The sequence below is a fragment of the Culex pipiens genome, chromosome 2 (genome assembly GCF_016801865.2).
Source record: "Culex pipiens pallens isolate TS chromosome 2, TS_CPP_V2, whole genome shotgun sequence".
Lineage (NCBI taxonomy): Eukaryota > Metazoa > Arthropoda > Insecta > Diptera > Culicidae > Culex > Culex pipiens.
The window spans coordinates 198,979,686-199,004,511 of record NC_068938.1 but is presented as its reverse complement, the minus strand read 5'-3'; the positions used below and the strand labels follow the sequence as shown (position 1 = coordinate 199,004,511).

General features: G+C 38.0%; 1 protein-coding gene across 8 annotated transcripts in view; it reads right to left on the bottom strand.

Annotated features, from left to right (window-relative positions):
• LOC120424471 (RNA polymerase II elongation factor Ell) overlaps positions 1-24,826 on the bottom strand; it is a 133,411-nt gene that overhangs the window by 36,852 nt on the left and 71,733 nt on the right. For all 8 annotated transcript variants that reach the window (XR_008212164.1, XM_052708356.1, XM_052708351.1 and 5 more), the window contains exon 3: positions 3,610-3,890. Coding sequence is in view for 7 of the 8 variants with exons in the window: in XM_052708356.1 (XP_052564316.1) it covers positions 3,610-3,890 (281 nt within the window). In the remaining variant the exon portion in view is untranslated. The remainder of the gene's footprint in view (positions 1-3,609; positions 3,891-24,826) is intronic.

Below are 24,826 nucleotides of genomic sequence, written 5' to 3'. Positions count from 1 at the left end.
TTGGTTATTTAAAAAAAAAACAATGTTGATTTATGGAGTTGTTAGTATTTCAATATAAAAATTCAGTTGAAATCCAGTTTAAGGAGAATTCAGGCTTTGCCCTTAATTTCAAGCGAATTTTTTGATGGGACAACCGTTTTAAACATGTTTGTACACAGAAAAAAAGTTGAATTTTGGAATGTTGAAAATTTGGTAGGTTGAATATAACCTCTTTTTTTGAGTAATATTACATAAAAAATATGTAAAAATGTGAACCTGATGAATATTCATCAAAAACTGATGAAAATTTATCATTTTCTTGGGTAAAATTAATCATTTTTTTTGCCACAAAATCTGTCACCATTTCCTGATGAATAATACCATCATTTTTTTTTGTGTAATGCCATGACAATTTCTTTAATTTATTTTGTAAATTTTACAATTTTAATGTTATCACATATTTTGTTATTTTTTTTTAAATTTTTGAATATTTGCTACAAAAAAATATTGCCAGACTCGATTTGGAATAGTTTTTAAAATATTCAAGCAATGTTGTCATAATCGATGAACTTGAGCGGCATTTCCAAATTAGGTTTTCATTTTCAATTGCTGTTTTTTTTATTAAGTTTAGGCCGTTGCAAATATTTTTCAAAGTTTATGTCAAAAAATGTACGACTCGTGCTGAAAAAATCCTCTTTTTGCAACTTGTTGCATAAACTACAATTTTCATCTAAAATAGATTTAAGTACTGGAAGGAACATTACATTTAATGATAGGTGTTCAAGATGCCATAGGTGCAATTGATTTCAAAATTATTCAAAAATATAATTTCCTTCAAGAGTTAGAATTTTAATAATCCAAACAAGATGCTTTGGATTCCTGACTTTTCCCGAGTTTTTGACATAAAAAAAAACCTTAAAAATTCCACACTTTTTGCTGGTTTTCCGATAAGAGTGTCCACCCTGTAAATTATAAAGTAATCCACGCAATTTCTTGTCCAGATTTTTAATTTTGTATTTTTAGATTTGTATTAAACTTTGCCCATGCATTTCACAGGTCAAAAGAAGCCATCTTGCATAAATAGTTTTTTCCAAACATGGATTTATACAATTTTGCGGGATGGTCATACAAAATTACCATGTAAATATTCGAAAATCTGAATCATAGAAGGTATTTTCGTTCGATTTGATGTCTTCATCTATATTATAGGTTATGATTAGGAGTTTTCAGTAAAAAAGACAAAATACCGTTTTTTTATTTGACTTTTTTATCACTTTGAATTGAACTCCCAAAATACATACAGTCGACTCTCCGGCTGTCGATATCCAAGGGACCGTCGAGGAAGAGAAACATCACTTTATAGAACAAAGCAAAATGAAGACTCGATGGAAAATATTTTTTTCCTGACGCCCAGCTATGGGAGAGAGTCATGGCAACGTCCACAAAACAAAAACAAATAAATGTCAAACACCCTTCAAAGCTTCATTTCGCAAAGAAAATGTCTATGCAAGCCATGAGATAGTGAAAATATTGACAACCGGAAGAGATTTTTAAAACAAACAGAATCCAAGGGACCGTCGAGGAAGAGATTCTTCAATCAAGAGAAAATATCGAGGAATGAAGAGAATCGAAGTATGCCTTTTGAAGGGACTGAAGAATTCATCGGTACATGGAGCAATATTGATATCGAGAAGATCGACAGCCAGAGAGTCGACTGTATTTTTAATTTTTCGACTTTTCATATGTATTAGGGGATTTTTTTTTGTGAAACTCGTAAACTGTCAACGGAAAAACGGAATCGACGTAACACCTTATAATGTGGCCCTCTTAAACCTTGCGGTTTCGTTAACGGATCCACAGTTGTGTATCGTTCTTTTTGCGACAAGACTCCGCCTCCCGGGTCTCCTAAGTGTGAAGGTATGGCACGGGGAGAGGGCACCGAATACCTATATTTACACTTAGAATTTTTGCGTCCGCCTCGGGATTCAAACCGGCGACCTCTGGATTGTGAGCCCAGTGCGCGGTCCGATTGATCCACACAGGCAGACGAAAACTGTCAATACTGCGGTTTGACAAGTTTGCAACCAAAATTTCCTGCAGTGGAATAGTTCCTTGAGGAAACGTTTAAAATTGATTTTGTGACGTTTATTTAATGAACTTTTTTTTAACGAACTTTTACAACTAAATTACAGTCGACTCTCTGGCTGTCGATCTTCTCGATATCAATAATTCTCCATCTATCGATGAATTCTTCAGTCCCTTCAATCTGCATACTTCAATTATCTTCATTCCTCGATATTTTCCCTTGCCCGAAGGATCTCTTCCTCGACGGTCCCTTGGATTCCGTTTGCTTTAAAAATCTCTTTCGGTTGTCAATAATTTCAGTTTCTCATGGCTTGCATAGACATTTTTCTTGGCGAAACGAAGCTTTGAAGGACATTAGTTTGTTTTTGTTTGATGAACGTTGCCATGATTCTCTCCCATAGCTGGGTATCAAGAAAAAAATATTTCCAATCGAGTCTTCATTTTGCATCGTTCTGTAAACTGATGATTCTCTTCCTCGACGGTCCCTTGGATATTGACAACCAGAGAGTCGACTGTATATGCGTAACAAACTTCTTAATTTTCGATACCAGGCATGCAAATTGGCGGAATTGGGTATCAAACTTCAAGATTTTCGATACCGACCAAGAAAATCGACATTCTGATGGAACTGGTCACAACCTTGAAAGGTCTCGAACATCCGAGGATGTTCCGATGTGGGGAAATTTGTCAAATTTGGGCAACATGGGAGTTGAAGTTCTCTCAAGACTTAATTTCATATTACTGATCAAATCTTCTTCAGACATGGCAACAGCATAATCGATTAGTTTACCAGTAACATTATTGCAAGTAGATACAAAACAACGAATTCCTAGCCTGATGGCAGTCAGGTGATGCAACACGTGATCTCGCGCCGCTCGTCAACACTGCCAAAAGCTAGCCAAAAAGCTTGCCGCTTGCAGGCAAATAAAAACCCCAAATCGAGGTCATTATCATTGCATGCTATTTGGCACCAGCACCAGCTCGGTGGTGGGTCGTCGACAACATATAATGTGTTTGTTTTTTTGTGTCTTGTGTTGACTCTGCACATTCACACACACACAAACAAACACCACCATTAAAGTTCGCCTTCTTCTGGGTCAAGTTTGGGGTTGAATCGATTGGCTGTGCGGGGGGCGGGTTGCCCAAATTCGCGCAAACAAGTTTTGCGTTGTGTGCAGTTTCAACAGGACGATTCCACGCAGCGGTCCCGACGACGACGACGACGACCATGAAGTGCGTACAATCTCTCCCTCGAACCTCACGAACCGGTATCGCGATCGCGACAAAACTACACACGGGATGACGTAAACCTGCCAGCCGCCATCGTGTCCGTGTTGAGTAATTTGAGCGAAATTTTCTCGCGTCTAGCCAGGTACATTCGCTTGACCTAGAAAACACACCTTCCTTCCGCCATGATCCGGCTTAGCGAGTCGTTAGCGCGATCGCGCGAATATCATTAAAAGTTGATCATTAGACGTCGTTGGTGTTCAACGAAATCAGGTCTCGGGAGGGGGGTTCAAGGTGTCCCCAGCAGTATACACTCACCATTTGTCCTTTTTGGTCTCCTCGGCCGCGGCCATCCGGTGCCGCGTCGTCTCGTACACGTCGTCGTTCGCGTGTATCCGCATCTTGTGCTGGATGTGGCCGATGTTCTGCAGCGGCTGGCCGGTCGTCTGCTGGACGCACTCGAGCGTGCCGCCGCCCTCGATGTCCGCGAGCGAGAAGCTAAACTTTTGCACATTGTTGCCGTTGTGGGACGGAAAGGACAGGTGGCCCTGCCCGTTGACGAACTGGATCGACGGGTTGAGCGAGCCGCCCAGTTTGAGCTGCAAAGAGGAGAAGAAAAAAACACAAGATTAGTGAAAATCTTCACAATTTGCGATAACCTCTTCGGTGCCGTTTATCTCAATTTGGTGGTTCATTTAGATTACGATCGCGTCCGGCGGCGGAGGCATCGTCGTCTGGGACGCCGCACGCAATCAGTGCTTTTTTGTTTTGTTTTGACGTTGGTTTTGCGGTTTTCTCACCAAACAACCAACCAACTGCAGCAAACCGCTGTCAGCTGATGTAGCCCGCGAGATAAGCTAACGAAGTTAAATGCGTGCGTTTTTCGTTTTTTAGTGGAAATCAAAATAATTGTGTAGAGGTCGAAAGTTAGGTTTTTAGGTTAAATATGTTTTTGAAAGGTCATGCGAGAGATTATCTGAGACTTGGTATATCTAAGTCAAGTTTCACAATTTTTGCTTAAACTTAAATCAAACAAATTGAGAACAATTAAATAAAAAAGTATCTATCTGATTTAAAATGCAAAAATATGCGTTATACTATGGTCCAGACTCGATTATCCGAAGCCTCGATTGTCCGAAGTTTCGACTATCCGAAGTTTGATTATCTGAAGGTTTGTATGAGACTTCAGATAATCGAATCACGAAAAAAAATCGTATTTTTTTTATTTCTTACTTTCAACATCAAATTTGAGTTCTGCAACCCCATTTCAGTTAAATTTGAACTGTTGAATGCCTATTAAATTAAAAAAATGTATTTTTTCAAAACTACATCACCGCCATTTTGGCCGCCATCTTGGATTTGAAATTTTTAAATCACTTTAGAATAGTTTAGGACTCATACACAGCAAAAAAAAAGTTGAATTTTGGAATGTTGAAAATTTGGTAGGTTGAACCTCTTTTGGGAGTGTGTTAAAATGTGAACCTGATGAATATTCATCAAAAACTGATGAATACTCATCATTTTCTGGGGTAAAATTAATCATTTTTTTTTTGACACAAAATCTGTCACCATTTCCTGATGAATATTACCATCATTTTTTTTTCTGTGTACTTAACTGCCCATGTTCGCATATATGTCCCTTATGCAAAAACAGCAAGCTGAGAAAAACGCATTTGAAGTTTGTCCCACACATAAGGCTACGTGTTAAGTTTTCGTGAAAAAACTGTTTTTCCTCTTGTTTTCTAGAACAAAGTACTGGATGTTATAGGCTTTTCTGAAAGATCTCACGATTTTGAACAAAACTGCATCAATAACTCAAAAGCGATGAAAATGCATATGGGACATTTATGCGATCAGGGGCAGTTAAGCTCAACAAACAAAAATAAGACAGCAAAAAAAAATTTTTTTCGTGATTCTACTATCCATTATCCGACGTGAAATTTTGCCAAGGCCTTCGAATAATCGAGTCTGGACTGTATTCTGAATAATTTGCAATCTACTTAGAAAGTTTTTTTTAAATAAAAATTAAAACTTAAGTAAAAAAAATCCCCTTAATTTTTTTAGAAATTTTTTTAGAAACTATTCCTGTGTTTTGCTGCTTTTTCAGTCTAAATTGAAATCCTTAAAGAGGTAATATTACACCTTCCAAATTTAAACAATTTTTACTGTGTAGGTATGTGTGAAAAAGCAATTGGATTCTGAAAAAGCAATTACACATGCAATGACGTCACAGAAAAACAATTATGGTAATATTCATCAGGAAATGGTGACAGATTTTGTGTCGAAAAAAAATTGTAATATTACATCAAGAACTGGTGAATATTCATCAATTTTTGATGAATTTTCATCAGGTTCACATTTTTACATTTTTTTAAGTAATATTTTTCAAAAAAAGATGTAATATTTAACCTTCCAAAATTCAACTTTTTTTTTCTGTGGTTCTTTTTAGGTTTGTAAGGTACACAGAAAGAAAAACTTGAATTTTGGAAGGTTGAAAAATTGGCAGGTTGAATATTACCCCTTTTTTGAATAATGTTACATAAAAAATGTGTAAAAATGTGTACCTGATGATAATTCACCGGTTTCTGATGCAATATTACACATTTTGTTGACACTAAATCTTTCGTCATTTCCTGATGAATATTACCATAATTTTTCTCTGTGTAAATAAAAAAAAATCGAATTCAGAATCTACACAGAAAATTATCAGTTTCTGATAAATTTTCATCAGTTTCACATTTTTACACATTTTATCGGTAAAGTTACTCAAAAATGAGGTAATATTCAACCAACCATAATTTCAACCTTAAAAAATTACACTTTTTTCTGTGTACCTCAAAAATGTTGTTTCAGAAAAGTGTAACTTTCCCTAAAAACTATGTAAAATTACATCAGGGTTCTGAAATTTGCATTTCACTATGCGTAATTTGCACATTTTTGTTCTAACGGTTTCTGCAAACCTTTTTATCCGTGGCCAAAACATATGATTCTACCTAATACAAATTTTAAACATTCATTATTTTTTAAATTTTAATTTGATCGTTCTCCAATATTTGAAATTTCCAATATAGGAAATGGAATCAAAATCCTAGAAAAAGTAATTGAAAATGATTAATTAAACGAATATCGAATAACAAAAAAATAGTATCAAATTATTACAAAATAACACATAACAAAAAAATTAGTATCAAATAACTAATCTAGCCCATGAAATTGAAAAGAAGGCTTAACACTTTTGACTCCTAAAATTTGTTGTATTTATAATATAAATTTAAGAAATGTTTCATCACAAAATTAATAAATTACATTCAAAAAGTTGAAAAAAAATTTCTATTAATTTGTTCTGATAATCGGCTAAATTAAAATTGCTCAACTTTTTATAGATTGAAAAAGGATTATCTGAATTAAATCACTTCAACCGCGACAGAAACTCAATTATAAAAACATATTCTCAAGAAAAACTGTAAAATTGTTGAAAAAATATGTTCCAAAAAGTAGGTATATTTTAGATTTCAAACTATTTTCCAACACTTTGAAAGAAAATTTTAAACAATTTTATTTAATTCACGCCTTTTTTCAGAATTTTTGAAAATTTCGTTCTTTTCCGACATTTTTAATTTCCCGACTTGAGTGGCCACCCTGAATTGAACTCATTTAATTGGCCAGACCTACTGCATTGAATTAGCCGTAGAGAAGATTCTGTAATGGGATCCCTCATTTTACAAAATTTACTGGGAAGGAGAGGAAGGATGCGTGGACATACCGTTCCAAACATTCCGAATTAGGGATAACTTCTAATAGGGTTATCAGATTAAAATTAGAATTATCATTTTTGTTTATGTGTTTTTCATGTTTGCTAGCGCATAAAACTGGCTATTTCGTCCAACTTTGTCCAGTCAAAACAGCACACGTTCCAGTACCAACGTCCAAGTAATTCCCATACAATGTTTCACTTTTTTTGCCGCATACTCTTTCTCTTTCGAATTCCACAACGCGTGACATGGTTATAATACCGAACCTCCCCCAACTCCCTCCATACTCCCAACCGGTAACCACTCGGAAAGGAAGATGCGCGCATTGCATTTCTAGCCACGACACTGCGACTTGCGGCAATTGTCGCCGCACTGTCATCCGATATACCCCCGCCGATCCGACCACCGCGCGCGTCTAGGCCTATAAATAGAAATCAAAACAACTTTCGCTTCTTCAAAACAACTTTTTTTTCTCTCTGCCTTCAGCGGATGCGCTCGCTTGTACGACAGAGTGCTGCGTTGCGTTTGCTGACCAGCCACTTTTAGTACCCCTGTGTGTTGTCGTCTTTTTGCAAACACAACGCGCATTTGCGATGCGTTCAATAGCTCATTACACGGGCGCGCAGATGACCGCCGATGCATTCACTTTTATTGTATGGGGCGCTTCTTCGTGTGGCGACCTGTCTCCCACATCCCGAGAAGCCTATCGCGCGATAACGAAGCGGTCATAAAAGTGCACAACAATCACCGCTGCCCCAATCAGCATCAGGTCGTTCCAGATAGAGGCACTCTTGGACGACGACGACGAGACTACGCTGACCAAGTGTGCAGTTATAACGGGGGATCACACAGTAATGAGCGACTACTTTGTAAATAGTACACAGTTGGCCGCATCGCTAAGTAGACCACGTTGTCCGACTTATACGACTGTGTCTCCAGCTTGGTCATGTCGTCGAATGACGTTTCAACGACTCGAGTTTAGGGTTTGCTTTAATCTTCAGATCTTCAGATGGTAATACACTAAAATACCGTTCTAGAACATGACTTCTACGGCCATCTTTTTCAGTGACTCCAACTCCAGCTTCTGAAGATCTTACAACGACCTAACCACTTAGAGACGACGCCACAACTTCCTGCAGTCACTTTCCAAACAAGTGCAATTACCTTGCCAAAAAATGGCAACTTCCTCTCTCGACCGGTCTCGTCGCGAAACAGCTGTGCGAGCTCCATAGTTGAACACTTGAAACGTGAGCCACCCCACACTTGAAATTGTTTGTTTACAGACACTCGCACAGTTTTCTCTTTCGACGACGACGTCCAAGTCATGTGCGGAATGCCACGACTATCTCGGCTGCACGACAACAACAACAACCTGACACGAGGACGTGCGATGCAAAACAACAACAACGGTCAGGTCGCTGGAAGATGAGCGACTGCGTTTTTTTTTCGGGGTCTTCAAAAGCACTTGAAGATCTCCGCTGAGGTATCTACCATGGGAAAGCCGCAGAGATTGGGCCAAGCCGGTTTCAACCCGTTTTGGAGGAGGTTAGTGGATGTGCACTTGCCACTGCTTAGGGTTGATGGCGAGTAATTGTTGATTGAAGAGGGTGATCTGCGCGCGGTGACGGGGAAGTCCCGGATTTCCGGAGGTTTTGCTGTCTTGTCTTTATGGTCAGCATAAAAATTACAGCTGCACAAAGATATACTGTAAATCTTTGTAGAATTACAACTGATAACAGTTCATTCCAGAACTGTACTACCTTCTACCTATATATCCCAAGTAGCAAGCCAAATGCTTCTAAGTTTTATCAGTTTTTATAAAACATTTGATAAAAGCGTCTTGCTTTTGTAAAAGCTTCTATCAAGTCTTTTTGGTCTTAGCAAAATACTGTTCTAGAAATATCTTGAAAAAATCTCGAAAAGTTCTTGAAGAACATGCAGCAAAGTTTTATTAATCTCTTTTTTATGTACTTACAGTTATCTTGAAGAAGATATTCCCAGAACAAATTGACTTCACCATATCAGTATTAAAACCAAGTTGTTTAGGGAAAGCTTTATTCGAAATCTTTTTGTCTTGACCTTTCAAATGTCAAACTCAGTATATTTTTAGCAGCAAAGAAGATCGGACGTTTCCAAAGTTCCGGGAAAGCTCATTTATTTAATTTATTAAGCAAAAAGTGTATACTGCGTACGTAATTTTTATGTGAGTTAATGATTAAATTGTGTCAAATTTAGATTCGTTCGGTGAACAAAGAAGTTAGTGTTGTGCTTCTTTCTAAGCTTCCGGCATTGAAAATTGGAAGACGTTTCCGCATCATTATGTGAAAAAGTGACAAGCATTCTTATCTGTTGTTATAAATAAATAAAGAACGGTAAACTGAACGCAATCCTAGTTTTATTCAAATATGACGAAAACTCGCTATTCGTAATTTACGAAAATGACGAAAATGTACCAACACATGGTTTTTTGGATCCAGTGGACTAACGGTCGCAGTATTGTGCATTTTACTCTGGGTTAAAACTATATCAAAGCTCACTTCAGTCTAGAACCCCTTGATTAACCTTAAACAAGAGCTTTTCAAGAAACGTTGTTCTTGATCGAGAGCATCTCCAGAAAAGATGTTTTTCTAAAAGCTTCAAGTAAGAACAAATAGATTTAACGAATTTCGCCATGTTTAAATGAAAAAATAGCGACCTAGATGGACGCCATGATGATGTTTATAGCTAAACAAGAAAAGTTTGCTTCAATTTTAAGAAAAGTGAGAGTTATTCTGATAAAATAATGTATTCGGTGTCTATTTTTTCGAGGTATCGCTAGAAATTGATTGGTGAAATTTTAATGGCAGGATATTCTCGATATGATTGGATCGATAATCAAACACTTATTTATATAATTATTATATTCTTGTCACCGAATAAAGTTAGCCATTTGTCGTTTAAAGTTTCAAAGAATAGTTGGATTTAATAAAATAAATCTTGCACCCATATTTTCTTGATAAAATATAATTTATCCTGATCAAGAATAAACAAGTTTAAATTATGTTTTATTGCGGCTACCAAGAGATCTTCAATAAAGCTATGAGTTTGATTAGCTTTAGAATAAGTTCTATTAGATCTCTTGAGAGTATCTGGAGAGTCCGTTAAAAATCAACAGCAATACTGTTTGACTCTAGAACTCTCCTGAAATACGCTCTTGACAACCTCCTAAAATGGTCCATTTTACACTTAATGCGGCTTTAACTCTTCTTTATTGCTGCTTTCAGGATAAAGCGGTTTTTTGCTCGAATCTTTCCAGAGACTCTTAAAATATACTTCCAGAGTGAATTAAAACTTAAATTGTTACTTGGGATATCGTGTACTTAAGGGCTAAGGGCTTCCCTCAATTTTTTTCAGTCAAATTGAGGTTTCTCGAAAATGTTTCATTTTTTCGGAAAACCGGCCTGACAGCTTGTAGCTAGTGTGTTTCAGCATCTACTGTGCAAATATGAACTAGTTTTGTCCAGTCTAGCTTTAGTTTTTGATGTTTTTATGAAGAAGTGCACCACAGAGTAATCCAGAGCGAGCAGTCCGAACAAAAGTCATTCAAATGTTTGGCTCCGTTACGGGTTTACCCTTTGGAATCATAGCAGCTTGTGGCGTTATGTTTTGAGCGTTACCAGCCTGGTCAAGAAAAAATTTCATCATAGTAAACTCAGGGTTTTTCTAATTGACTTTGTTTTGACAAGTGCAAAGCTTTGAATGGTTGTTGGAAATGTGTGTTCTTTTTTTTTCAAAATTTATTAAAAAAAATCAATTTTGAACTAGGAGAAAAATCTTAATCTTTGTTTGCAGTTTTCCGAATAATCAAATACTTTGAATTGGATGTAGAGAAGAAGAATGCTGTCGGTGTTTGGGCCTACCTGGAGTCACTTCGTTAGCTCAAATTAATGGACGATGAATTAATTAATAGCTGAGTCTCGAATGCTCGTAGATCAATTTCGGTCTTGTTGTGACAAAAAATTTCAATTGGAATTACAAAAATACACAAGAAAAACAATACATTTCTCTTAAGCATTGTATTCAGTCGTCACTTACGTCAATAAAACTGACAATGTTTCTATTCACAGAAATTAGGAAAGTTAGACAAGATGAAAATTATAAATTTATAAAAAAAAAATCTTTAACACAACAAAACGTAATGTACCTCCAAAATTAATTGTGTCAACAAATCCATATCTTTGTTGTTCCCTTGACGTTGTTCGCCAAAAAATGCTGAAATTAATTAACGAGCCTTTCAGTCATAAACGCTGTTTCGGCTCGGCAAGAAACTATCAAGTAAACCCTCGAGTAAACCCCAGTATTTGCCGATTCTGATAATAAGCCACGCAAAATTGCAACACAGCGTTCGGTCACAAGTAGAAAATTCGACTTCAATCGGTTGGTGCACCGTAACAGGTAAGAGCACTTCCAGCAAAATAATCTCACACTTTATTGTAAAGAGAGTTTTCAGGTAAATCTTTTCGACGTTCTTTTTCATTTCGTTCCAAATTATCAATTTATTCAATTCAATATTTAGGAGTGATATTTGGAATGTGAATTTTTTTTGACAACTTTCCAATATCATCTAGCCGACTAGATCGCTGTGAAAAAAATGTAACGCATTGAACGTCAGTTGGCTCATAAGGTTACGACAAGCGAAATTTTGCTGAAGGGGCGATGTACCACGATGTACCGCGTAACGCAACCATAAATTAAATGCCAGTGCTCCCTCTGGATTACTCTGTGAGTGCACCTTGAAAATCGCCTTTCCCAGTTTTATGGAAAATCTAAGCCTGTATCGATGATCTTGAAGGTGGAATAGTTTCAGTAGCTTCAGTAAATCATACTAGGTTGATCAATAGGTTATTCATTCGTACTTGGACTTCTCCCAACTCTGTGGAGTCTACAGATGAACGTCAACTAGATCAACGGCTGCCAATTTCGAGTAGCTTCAGTGAACTGAGAACTCTAAACCCAATAACTCTTGGATATCTCCGAGAATCCAATTGTATTAAAACGAAGAGATTCCGTCTGCATTCCTTGTATCAATTGAGCTATTCCCTTGAACTGTATCCGTCATTTTCCAAGTTCAAGGCAATACCTTCAATCGCACACATCCGACGACTGCATCCGCGTACAAGCAACGCGAAAGCGTCCAAAGTCTGCATCGCAAACAGGAACCGTGCCGTACAAAAATAACCCCCCGTGCGCTGCTATACTTAGGACGCTCTCGATTAGCATTTATGCAAAGACGGCGAAGCCAACGCTGTCGTCTCCTTCGCCCAAGTCGTGATTATCAAACTCATTAGCATCCTCTCTTCCGTCACCCTCCCAAGATCTGCTCCAACCCTCTCCAGGGAAATCCTCGTGCAACAAATGGCGCAAACACCCACGCACCAAAAACACGTGCCCTCGACCTCCGCAAGTCCAGCTGGCAGATATCTATTTTTATCCCATTATTCCGGGGTTTGTGTTTGGTTCCGAAGCTCGCCGCCGCCGTCCAGCTGGAAGGAAGCTGCCCGGTCTCTCCAACGCGTCTCGGAAAAGCGCTCCATAATCTGTCATAATTTGTACGCCGTACGACTTGATTCAGGCAGACGTCACGGAGAGTTCCCTTCTCTCTGCCTGTGACGCACTCGTTTCGCCGGCTGGTTTTGACGTCAGCAAGCGATGACCTAGAGGGAAGACCTTCGAGATACCACCACCACAGACGTCGACGATTCATTCATGCGCCGAAGAGTAGCACACAGATCACAGATAAGCGGAGCTGCGAGTTCCGTTAGAATTCCCAGCGGGTCATTCTGGAGAGAGGCGTGAGTCATCGAACTTCGCCGGCAATTGACTCCCTGAATGGTGTTATCCCCCCGGGGAAGCATATGTTACGGAATCGATTATCACACACACAACCCATGAACGGAGAAACTGAATCGGTTTGCTTTCGCGCAAGAAATGTAATTATCACCTTCCAATCGCCGAAAGTGCGCGCGATTCAACCTTTCCGCTACGCACCACCATCTGCAGCACTTCCGGAAAGCGACCGACTCTCGCGTTGAGTCTACTAGAGGAGGTGGTACAAAGCACTCGGCAACAAGTGGCAATCAGGTTTTTTGAGATATACCACCCTCGCGATGGTGATGCACGGAAAAATTACTGTAATTTTTCTTCGAAAGAATCTTCAACATATTTGTGTCGAACAAGGGCGTCTATGTTGACCAATTGAAGCTATTTACTTTGAGATTCATTGCCAAAGGACTTGGAAAGTGATTCTTGAAAGACTCAAAATAAAACTGAGTGTAGCTGGCTAAAAGACCCCAATTTGATATACACACAAGGGCGTCTATACGCTGGTTGTTCAAGCAGATGTCCAAGGCAGAACCAAAAGCATTTTCGAAAAACCAAACCTACAGAAACAAATCCATGTTTCAAAAAATATAGAACTTTCAATTGTTTCGATTCGAACAAGGGCGTCTATGTTGATAAATGTTAACGGTTATTCTGCGTTTCATTATCTTAGTTTTTGGAAAGGGATATTCAAAAGATTCAAAATAAAATTGGTTAAAAACAAACTAAAAGATGCCAATTTGATTTATAAACAAGGGCGTCTATGCGCTTATTCTACAAGCTGAAATTCAAGGAAGAATCAAAAACTTCCAGATTCTTTCCGTCATCCACTGATAAAATAATCTTCAAACAAGGGCGTCTATGTTGATACATTTAATCGGTTATTCTGGGATTCATTATCATAGTTCGCGGAAAGCGATTATTAAAAGATTCAAAATAATACTGGTTGATAGCGATCTTAAAGATTTCAATTCGATTTACAAAGACGGACGTCTAAAAGCTTATTCTTCAAGCAGAAGTTCAAAGTAGATCCAAAGATGTTTTCCGTGCATCCAAAGTCAGACTAATCTCCAATTGTTTCAATTCAAACAAGGGCGTCTATATTGTCTATATATCGTGTTATTCATGGATTCATTATCAAAGTTCATGAAAAGTGATACTAAAAAGATTCGAAATGATGATAATAGCGAACCAAAAAAAACACATTTAATATACAAACAAGAGCGTCTATGCGCTACTTAAAGCAAAAGTTCAAGGTAGACTTGTCGAAATCGCTAAATCTACCTGTTTCTTCCCGTGCATTCAGATAATCAGATAATCTTCATGTGTCCCAATTCAAACAAGGACGTCTATGTTGGTAAATTAAAACGGATTATTCTGGAATTCATTCTCATATTTTTTACAAAGCAATACCTGAAGAATTCAAAATAACACTAATTGATAACAAACGTAAAAAACAAATGGGATCCAAACAAGGGCGTCTACATGCAAATTTTTCAAGCAGAAATTCCAAGTAAACCAAACACTTTTTCGAATCACCAAATCAACCCAATTTTCTCCGTGCATCAACTCCACTAGAAAGTCGAGAACCTCATCCATGTTCAATCAATTTGGTTCGCTTGTTTGGCCACAACTTTTCTCGTTTCGTTTCGTTTTTTTCCTCTCTCTCAATTTCAAGAGCATTCAATTGGGAACGTTTTAGAGGAACAAATTGTTTTGCGGTTTCGCGGATCCTCCTCCCCCGTGGGGGGGTTCGTAATGAATGGACTCGCGCGCGCGATAAAAATGATGATGTTGTTGATGTGCGCGCGGTTGATTACTCTGCGGGACTTCCCGACCTCTTCCCACAGTGGAGCGTCCAGAGATTTGCGAGGAAGTGCAACGCGATTTTTCGCGGTGATTAGTACAGGGCATTCATCACACAGCCAAGCCTACCGCAGCTGAGATTGATTGTTTGTTGTGGTGATGTAGTCCGCGGGAAGGTCAGAACTCATTCACTCGCCGTAACGGCAATCGATCCAGAGGTCAGAGTATGAACTCTGGATCAAAACAACTCAACGAGATGATTACTTGCCAGGTTCTGAGTTACGCTGGCAGGTGCACAGCTTGGATTTTGGTTCCGTCAGAGAATCGAACCAGAGCTCTCTAGATGAGAGTTTGAATCTTAACCAATAAACCACTAGTTCTACATGGTAGAAGGAAGGCAGAACGCAGCTATGCTCTTCGTTTTTGCACTCTCTCTTTTATCCACCTACCGGCGCTAGGTGAAGCTGTATTGGTAACGGCAGAAAAGCTGTCACTCAGTGTCATGATGAAGTAGTGGCATTGATTGTCAGAGAAATTTCGTTTGGGTGTAGACAATTTCTTTGAATAAGATAAAACTATTTATGAGTGATTTGGAGCATACCAATCATCGGAACGTCAACAATAACCCAAGTTATGCTCGCCCATAATCCATTAGTGACGATCGCATATATTCTAAAACGTATCTCGACCTCAATTTTCAAGCACATTCCTCTGTGCGCTGTAGCCTGCCCTGCTGGCAGGCAGTAAAACCTGAAATCAAATTACGATACCACCACAACACGGCAGCAAGTTACACCTTTGGAGCCCTCGGCATTACATCATTCAGACAACAAGACCAACAACAGCAACGAAGACGAAGCTCGCTCCAGTGTAGCGAAAGCAACCTCAAAACGCAAAAGCCAAGATTTTGTTTTCATTTTGCGGCCCCTCTTTTTTGAGGAGTTGGAACATGTTCTTGAACCACCAACAACAAAACGACAAACGAAACCCAAAAAACGAAACAAAACGAAAAGGAGAAGGCCGCGACGGGAGAATTTCCGTGTCTGCCGAGAAAAGAAACGGTTGATTACCGAACAGCTGATTTCGACTTTTCTCTTTCGACCCGCTTCGCCTCTTTCTCTCTGTGCGCTTCGACGATCAACACTTCGTTCGTTTATACTTTCGCGGTAGTGTGTGCGTGTGAGGGAAAGGGTTCACCAATACAATCGAGCGATGCGGAATCTCAAGAAATCGGAGAAGTTGAACAGGTTCGCCACAAGTGGCAACCTTCCGAAATGTTTTGATTGAGACTGATTGCGGTGAAGCACTTCCGGAAGTTGCTCCGTTAACTCTTGAGTTGAGAAGTACCTTCAGTGCTACCTGAGCTCGAACACAGGTGACACGGGATAATCCTGGTAATCCGTGTTCAACCTGTAAGTCCGACCCCGAGTACATGGTAGTTACGTAATGCAACTGCAGCTGGGCGAAAATAAAAATCAATTCCTCTTACATTCGCCTATTATTTCGATTTCATCCCACCGCAGACAATCCCGAAACGTCGAACCTGTCAATGCTATGGGGAACTGCAGTAGATTCCAACCCTGTGATTGTCCTTGTGGTGGCCGCAAAAGATAGTGGAACACTGGAAGGTACTAGAGCGCCCAGGACGAAGTGGTATTACGGCGTTGGCAGTGCAACTTTGTACTGTCTGTGTTTGCTTTTAATACAGGGTATCGAGTTAAAATTAAATGTAGAATATCATAAATCTGTCAAGATATTAAAAATTATCACATACATGATATTTAGAAATTCAATTGATCAGTTCTCTACATTTTTTGCAAATTGACTTTTTATTGCATTTTTTTTCTTTTGTATGAATCTTTGTCCATCGATTCCTTAAGTCCAAATAAGTCATTTTGCATCGTTAGTTTCTTCATACAATTTTCCATACAAGTTTGGGGCTGTCCATAAAAAAAAGTGGTTTGAAAACATTCGAAAATCTGTATCTATCTAGAGAAAGGATTTTCTGATCGATTTGATGTCTTCGGTAAAGTTTTAAGCAGAGGCGACTCGTGCCCGAATGTAGTACCTGTTCAATGTTATTTTTTTTATTCTTTATTATAGAGTTTTTCAGCCGGAGGCTGGTTCAACTCTTTTGGATGATTTGACTTCGTGCTTGAAGTCGACCCGGTTACAATGTTGTTTTTAATAAATATTGATTATATATCGTAGTAAATTTTTTTTTTTTTTTTTTTTTTTTTTTTTTTTTTTTTTTTTTTTTTTTGGGAGGGTGATCCAGCCGCACATCGTTGATGTTGAAACCTCTAAACTGGGCCCTCGTCCTGTCACGTCCGTCATTAGTCTTGTCGTACATTACAACTAGAATCAGATCTGCCAATGAATTAGTACACTTCGACCAAATAAACAATGACGCTGTATGGATCTGACTCTAGAATAAATGCACAGTTGTGTGTTATTCATAAGTCCAACTTATTCAATTTTTCATTTAAGTCCAAATATTCATTTGCTAACTACTTTGGATTGAAAATCTAAATTTTAATCTAACATCCTCTAAACTTAATGTTCAAAACTAAACGTAAAGGAACTGTTGTAGTACTACTTCTATCAAAAAACAATAAAAAATTGTGAACTGATATACAAATAGGATAGAAATCGCGATTTGAAAAAGAAATGACCATTTACGTCGAAAGATCCGTAGTTTCTCGATTCGCAACAATGGTCAATACAACCATAATCCGAAAACCGTTAGTTCAACAGATCAACGAATTTTGTCCGATATCATTACATTATTGATTGATCGAGACTCTATGGACAATTTGACATAAAAGAAATAGATCAAATAGATTTGGAAAGCATACAGATTTATTTTAAATGCTAATGCTAAGCAACAAATCAATTGTACTATCCTAAAGTCCCACCTAAATCCCACATTGTGATAGTGAAAAAGTCACAGAAGCAGCGGTGTCTTGTGCAATTGTGATATTTTCACTATCGGAGAACTACCTAGTTCACGAAGACAGCTTATCGGTCAACGCTTAAGCCCTGGGGCTGCGGCAAAGCGAGTTCTCGTAGCATGAAGTGGTGTCCATAGTGCTTATAAAAAAGAATATATACCCAAATTTTAACTAATGCACTAGGATCAAATCATGCCCCTTGACTTTACAAGGCCCAGGGATTATATATCGTAGTAAATTTTTGAATCTTAATGTTAAAAAATGTTTTTGAAGCTTTTTTCTTTCCAATGGCTTTTATTTTTACGTTTTATTATTTTTATACTATTATAATTTTCTGTTTATGCAAATAATTAATTACACTTATGATTAAGACTTTTTTATCTCGTTAAAATGTATTTTTAAGACTTAATCATTAGCGTGGCGAATGTGGAAAAATAGAGCAATCGCTCTGCCATCCTTATCGAAATTCAAGGGAAGTTATTGAATATTGTACTAAATTTCAAAACTATTCATCAGGATGTTCAGAAAAAATACCACATCCTTCACAAAGGAAAACCGTTTGTTGGGCTTTTTTTGGCCCAACTTATATTGAGCTAACTTGGTTACTATTTAAAATTTAAATTGACATTTTACTTTATACTTTTTAGAACCAGGTCGTATCGCGTTTGATCCTTTGTAAATTTTTAGAGAATTGAGTTTACTCACTGTTATGTCCTCATGGTTTTGGAATTCAATTTCTGAATAAAAAGAAGGGCTTCTGATGTTAAAAACAAAACTATATTGACATGAATCCGAGATAATGAAAATATTTGTTTTTAGCATCAGTGAAAAAAAAGTTTTCAGAACAAATTCATGCTACAATATATGATAATAATATATTCAACTAGAGTGAACCGGACTAACAGTCTGAATAAACACAGTCGTTTTGGAGCATTTAATGGCATCAAATCTTAAACTTTTTAGGACTGCATCCGCTTTAAATACAACCATCCTGAAAATAAAATAACGATCATGGTTGAATCTACTGTCATAATTCTTCTCATGTGTCCCGAGTCTGGAAAAAACACAGTACTTTTTTGTTTCAATTGTTTCAATTCAATCTATCAATCACACTATCTAAACTTAACATTACATCACTTTCCAGTAGAGCAAGAATCCACTAGTAACCAAGAAGATCGAAGAGGTTCAACGCGCGCAGTTGAACATTCCAGTTTTAAAACAAGCCATCACCAGTCTGCGCAAAACAGCCTGATGCCTAAAAGTGCGCCAAATATAGAGCAATATCTGTGGTGCTCTCGCGCTCTCTCATTTATTCATGCTCTCAACGTGCTGTCAACGCGCTGGCTTGTTTACCTTTTGCAAGCAGCTCCCTGCAGAGCTGAGCGAGCTAAGTCAGCTGGGGCCTGGGGGTGGCATTTCGCTCTCTCCCAAAAATGCTGTCAGGTTCACGCTCTCAGAATGAACCAGATTTACCAACACATCGATAATGCCGCTGCGTATGAATAGGAAGCTCTTCAACACATGTAAAGACTTTACATGTGTTGAATTTTTTCCGTATGGAGATTTTTTCCCCGACGTTCAGAGGGTCGGTTTGAACGCGACGAGCATTTGCGCGTGGCCCGCCAGGCTGGCTCGCTTTAGTATTGGTGGGTTGTAAAGAGAGGTAAAGAGTAAAGGGTGGCGGGCCAATGCTTTTTTGGTGCATGCAGCGCTGCTGAACATAGGGCGTCGATTTTGTTAACGTATATTCAAACAAAAATTGTAATTGTATGTTGCTGGTTGAAAAAGCACCGCGGTACTTAAATAAAAAAAATTATCTGCTTGAAATCGGCTACCTGTTCAATGAACAGGTTGAACAGGTGGACGAGTCGCCTCTGGTTTTAAGTTATGATTAAGACCATTTAATTTTTTTTTTAATTGCAAAAAATGGATTTTGATAAATTTTACCCCTTTTAACTTTAAAGTAGACAAAAAGTGCCTAATAGTTGAGCAATATGGTAATATGGACGTTCTGTTTTTAGCCAAGTTATATTTTGTTAAGTATTAAAAATGCACAAAATGATGAGAAATTTAATTCTAAATCGAAAATTACTTTAGTAAAATGATGAAAAAGTGCACCATTATTGAGTTACAGCCATTTTTGATTGAATTATTTAACAAAATTATCTTTTTTTGATTTAAAAAAAAATTGTGTCCATCCATTTACTTTTTTTGGAAATGTTGATCCAACACTGGTTGCTAAGATAAGGAATTGCAGAGAATGAAAATTACCAAAAATGAGTTTGTCTTAATTCTACCCAATTTTACTAAATTCCGTTTTTCATATATTAAAATTGACATATTTTGCGATACAATTATCAAACAAAGATAATTTTGGAATTGATGTTCACTACACTCGAGTACACTACACTTTTGTTGTCAATAATAAATAAATATTTATAAAATACAATGTTTTGGAGAAAATTATAAGTATTAAAACACGGTACTTTGTAAAATGATCAGCACCGTACACTGAAAACTCGTCGTTTGATACCCATATTGCTAAGTATTAAATTCAAGTATTTTCCCGTGTTTTAGAATGTTTAGTGAAAATTAAAGCATTTTTTAAGTGAAAATCTCCAAATGAATACCCTTTCTTTTAAATATTCAAATTTATATGATTTGCGATACGTCGTGACCTTCAACTAAACAAAATTTGTTTATTATTGAACAAGATTTTTTTACAAAAAAATAAAACGCATTTTTAATAAGAAAAATATCAAAACATTAAGGTTTAGGCATAACTTACTAAAAATTGCAATAAAAAACGCTAATTTAAGTAGTTTTGAAAAATACTAAAATATTTATTCATGATAAAAATATCAGTGCACTGTAGTTAACACCATGCAACCGGTAACCGTCAGTTTACACGATCACAGCAAAAAATCCGTTTGTAAAATCGCATTCAAAAGCATGCACATTTTGTACATCACCTTTGTGAGAAAAAACATCAACTTAATGCAGGGGTGCCCAACCTTTTGGCCCTGCGGGCCAGATCTGATTTTTTTGAAGCATTGGCGGGCCGGAACTAATGTTTGATAAAAGTTGAAAAAGTAAACTTTTTTTATAAAATTATTTTTAAAGGTCAACAAATAAATAAACTAGACTTGCAAATAAGATTCATATATTTTGATTTTACCAAAAAAAAAAACAAAGATAACTATCAAAAATGTGTTTTTATGATTTATTTTTATTTTGTTTTATTTGAAATTGTTTTGTAATTGTTTATGAAAAAAATGTATTTTTTGCTCCCTGATTTCTTGACTTATTTTGAGAAACTTTTAAATATTTTAAAATTTTCTGCATCGATCTTGATTTTCAGTATGATAAATTTGCTTTTTACAAGCAAACAAAACATTATCACTTTAAAGTTTTACTAACAAAATACATGATTTTACTTATTTAAAAAAATACTCAAAAAAGAAAAGCTTTGATTTGCAGTTAACACATTAAAAATTTTAAGAAGTTTAAGAAGTTTAAATTTCGTGTCTTATTCTGCATTTTAGACGGCAATCCATTTTTTGAAATTTCACATTTTTATGAAATGGGTAATTATGTAATCTTGCACCATTTTAAGTTTATTGATTGATTATGAAACTATCAATATAGAAATGATAGAAGTAAAATTCAAACATAAAGAATGTTTGAATTTGAAATACAAAGGCAAATTTTATTACAAAAGCAAATAATTTTATTACAAAAGCAAATAAAAAAAATAAAATGTATGAAATTATTTTTTTTAAATGCAAAAATTTGATCTGAAGCTTATTATATTAATTTAGACACTCAATTAATTTATTGAATATTTCATGATCAGCCATAGGTCATAGGTCACAGGTCATAGGTCATTTTGAAAAGCCGTCGCGGGCCGGATGAAATGGCTTCACGGGCCGGATCCGGCCCGCGGGCCGGACGTTGGGCAGGCCTGACTTAATGTATAGTTTTTTTTGCATACAAAAAAAAACTATTTCAAGCCTACGGGACTAAACCCATCCACACACGAAAATGGGATGTGCCTTGGCCCGCACGGCTATCGGGCCGTTGTAGGTTTCCAATACTGATGGGTTACACAATTTTGGGTGTAATATTACATAACAATTCATAAAGCAGTGCCAAATTTATGTTACACCCAAGACTTTTACACGCAGCAGAATTTTTACGTTTTTGCTGTGTTTACAGCAATCTTGGAATTGGTACATATTTTATGTTAGAAAAAAATCTGTAATTTTACCTCTGAAAATGTGTAATTTTACCACTTTTCTGGTCAAATGACACATTTTCAGACTAAATTGAGGTAAAATTACATTATAAAACAGGAAATATTCGCCATCAAAATTTTCACATTTTTTTAACTGTGTTGTGTTTTTTTACAGGTTGAAACCGACACAGAACTGCAACAAAAAATAAACTGAAAATCTGTTGGGAAAATTCCTTTTCCAATTGACAACATGCCTAGGTGCACCGCACCCAGGGAACTCCCGGGAAAGTGCTTTTGTTCCTCCTCCTGGAGTGCGGTGGGAGAACCTGGCTGACGTGTTGGCGTAATTGCAATTTTTCCACAAATGCTCGTGAGGAGTTGATACTTGTGGGAGTTTGTGGTTCAGTCTTGAGAGAGAGACATCAGGGATGTCCTTCGAAGTTAATAGATTTGATTTCATGCTATTTTTTATATATGAGGGACAATTCGACAATTTTGATATTTTGTAGCTGTGCAAGTCTGCACCGACCTTAATCTGGTCGGTGACATCTGTGTCACCCAGCGCAGAGTGCATCTTCCGCAAACGGCGGTGCACATACGTCCTCTAACGATGCGTCGTTATCGGTCTTTTTTGTTCCTGTCACTTTTTTTCGCCATATTCGCAGGGCGCAAAAAAAAGTCGGCCCACCGCTTCCCACAACGGAAAGACGTGCTTCCGGCACGGGAAATGTAAATCCGATTAGAGCCATTATGAAACTTTTTGTATACACACACAGAGCGTCCCGACGCACGGCGGTGTCGTCCTTCTACCGTCATCGGAAAGCTCCAGCTCTGACGACACCCGTTGCGATGGCGACAACCAGGCGGGATGTCCTCGAACCTCCCCATACCAAACCTCACTGTCCCTGTCAATATGATGTATCCACTCGTACCGGCGGGGATCCCTGCGGTGGAAGCGAACTCCCTGATAATAACCGACGGATCACACCGACAAAGCCGGGAGACGATTTTTAATTAAAGTTTGCCTCCACACTCGATTTGAACGAGCGGGAGCATCAGGGACGGTACAATCCGGAGTAGTTGTGTAACAACATTGTATCAACCGGATTGTCGCCGGCGGCGGGGAAGGGAAGCTGTGTTGGAGAAGATTTAAGACAAATTAGTCCTGTCCACCACCATGGGAGGTAGTCGTAAATCGGGTTTGGATGGGGGATGACAGAGGGAACTTGTGGAATGCTTGGGAGATTACATGTTGACACAAGTCGGACTTCAATTGGATTGTTTGGCGAATCTTTCATTTGGGATCTGATTTGTTGACGTTTTGCTCGAACGGAATCTCTTGAACTCGAAGTCCGTAATGTGTTGTAAGTTACAATGTTTAGATCTCCAACTCCTGGCGTGGACTACAGTCTAGAAACACCAACAGATTCAGTGTAATGGCTCAATCCATCCGGTAATAACAATCTCCGGACAATGGCACCATTCAAACCCATCGCTTCTTCAACTCTACCCTACAAATCTGCCTCAACCTGTTGGGGTGTGTACACAACCCCGAGGAACAGCAATAACAATAATGAAGATAAAGCACTCCACACACACTGAGGGCGCGCGCGCGGAGATATTCAATTTCTTCCACTCGACCGATTGTTATCTTATCGCTCGCGTACTCACTCCTGGGTTATAGCTGCTAACGAGCGCTAACCTGGGATAACCCGAGTAGCTGCTGATAACGATTATCGCGCGCCCCTCTCGAACCGCGTCGTCACTAGTCCACCGACATGTTGAAGAAGGAGGGGAGAGAGATTCCGTAGATGACCTACTCATTAAAATAAACACCTACTCGGTCCGACCTGCTCTGCCAGGATGCACTCCCCCGAGGGCACGCACAGCCCGGCGGGGGAATGCCAACAGGTGGTGCTCATGCTAAACGGTTGCCATTAGCCGGCGCAGATTGGTGGCCATTATTGGACTGTTTTTCGCACCCCATCGAGCGAGTGATACCTTTTGTACGTACAAAGGGGTTGCGAGGAGGTTGTTGGACTGCAAGAAGTTGCTTGGCCGGTTTGGAGTCTCGGTGCTGATTGATAGTAATGGGGAGTAGTTGCCAATGAGTGTCTGCTTAAATGTCATTGCTACTGAAAGGGTCTCGAGGTGGATATTGAGTCGTTTAAGAATTCATTGGATACTGAAGTATCTACATTTTAATTTGGTATTATATATTTCGAATTACTTTCTTAGTGTGTGCCAAGTGAAACTCTTTTGATGAAGATTATTCATTCAGACTAAGTTTCTGAGCAATATCTGCCAGGATTCGTACAAGCATTCTATTTCAAAAACAATCAAATTTACAAACCGCTAATGAACGAACAATTAAACCTAACCTTCTCGTGGTGGTCTCCTTCTCCCCGAACCAAAAGGTCTCCAACGGTCTCCAACTCTCTTCCATAAAAGTCACAGTACTTAAAATCTAGTAAATCATCTTTCCGCACCATAACCGCAGTTCGCGGTTCCCACAGAGCCCAACATTCACTATCACAAAAATGCCACCCAAATGCTCACCGACTGTCTCACTCTCACTTTGAAGGGAGGGTTTGACTGACGGATGACGGAGGAGGACAGGGGACTGCGATTTAACCGCAACGATAACATCGCAGTAATAAAGCATAAATGAGAAAGAGTTTCACTCAGAATGGCAGCCTTTTTTTTATTTCGTTTTTTTTTTTGTAGTAGTACACAGCTGAAAAAAGTGTAAATTTGGAAGGTGTAATTTTAGAAGGTTGAATATTACTTCTTTATGATGTAATTTTAACTCAATTTAGACCGAAAATGCGACATTACACCAGAATAGTAGTAAAATTACACATTTTCAGAGGTAGTAAAATTACACGTTTTTTCTGACATAAAAGATGTACTCCTTTCCAGATGTA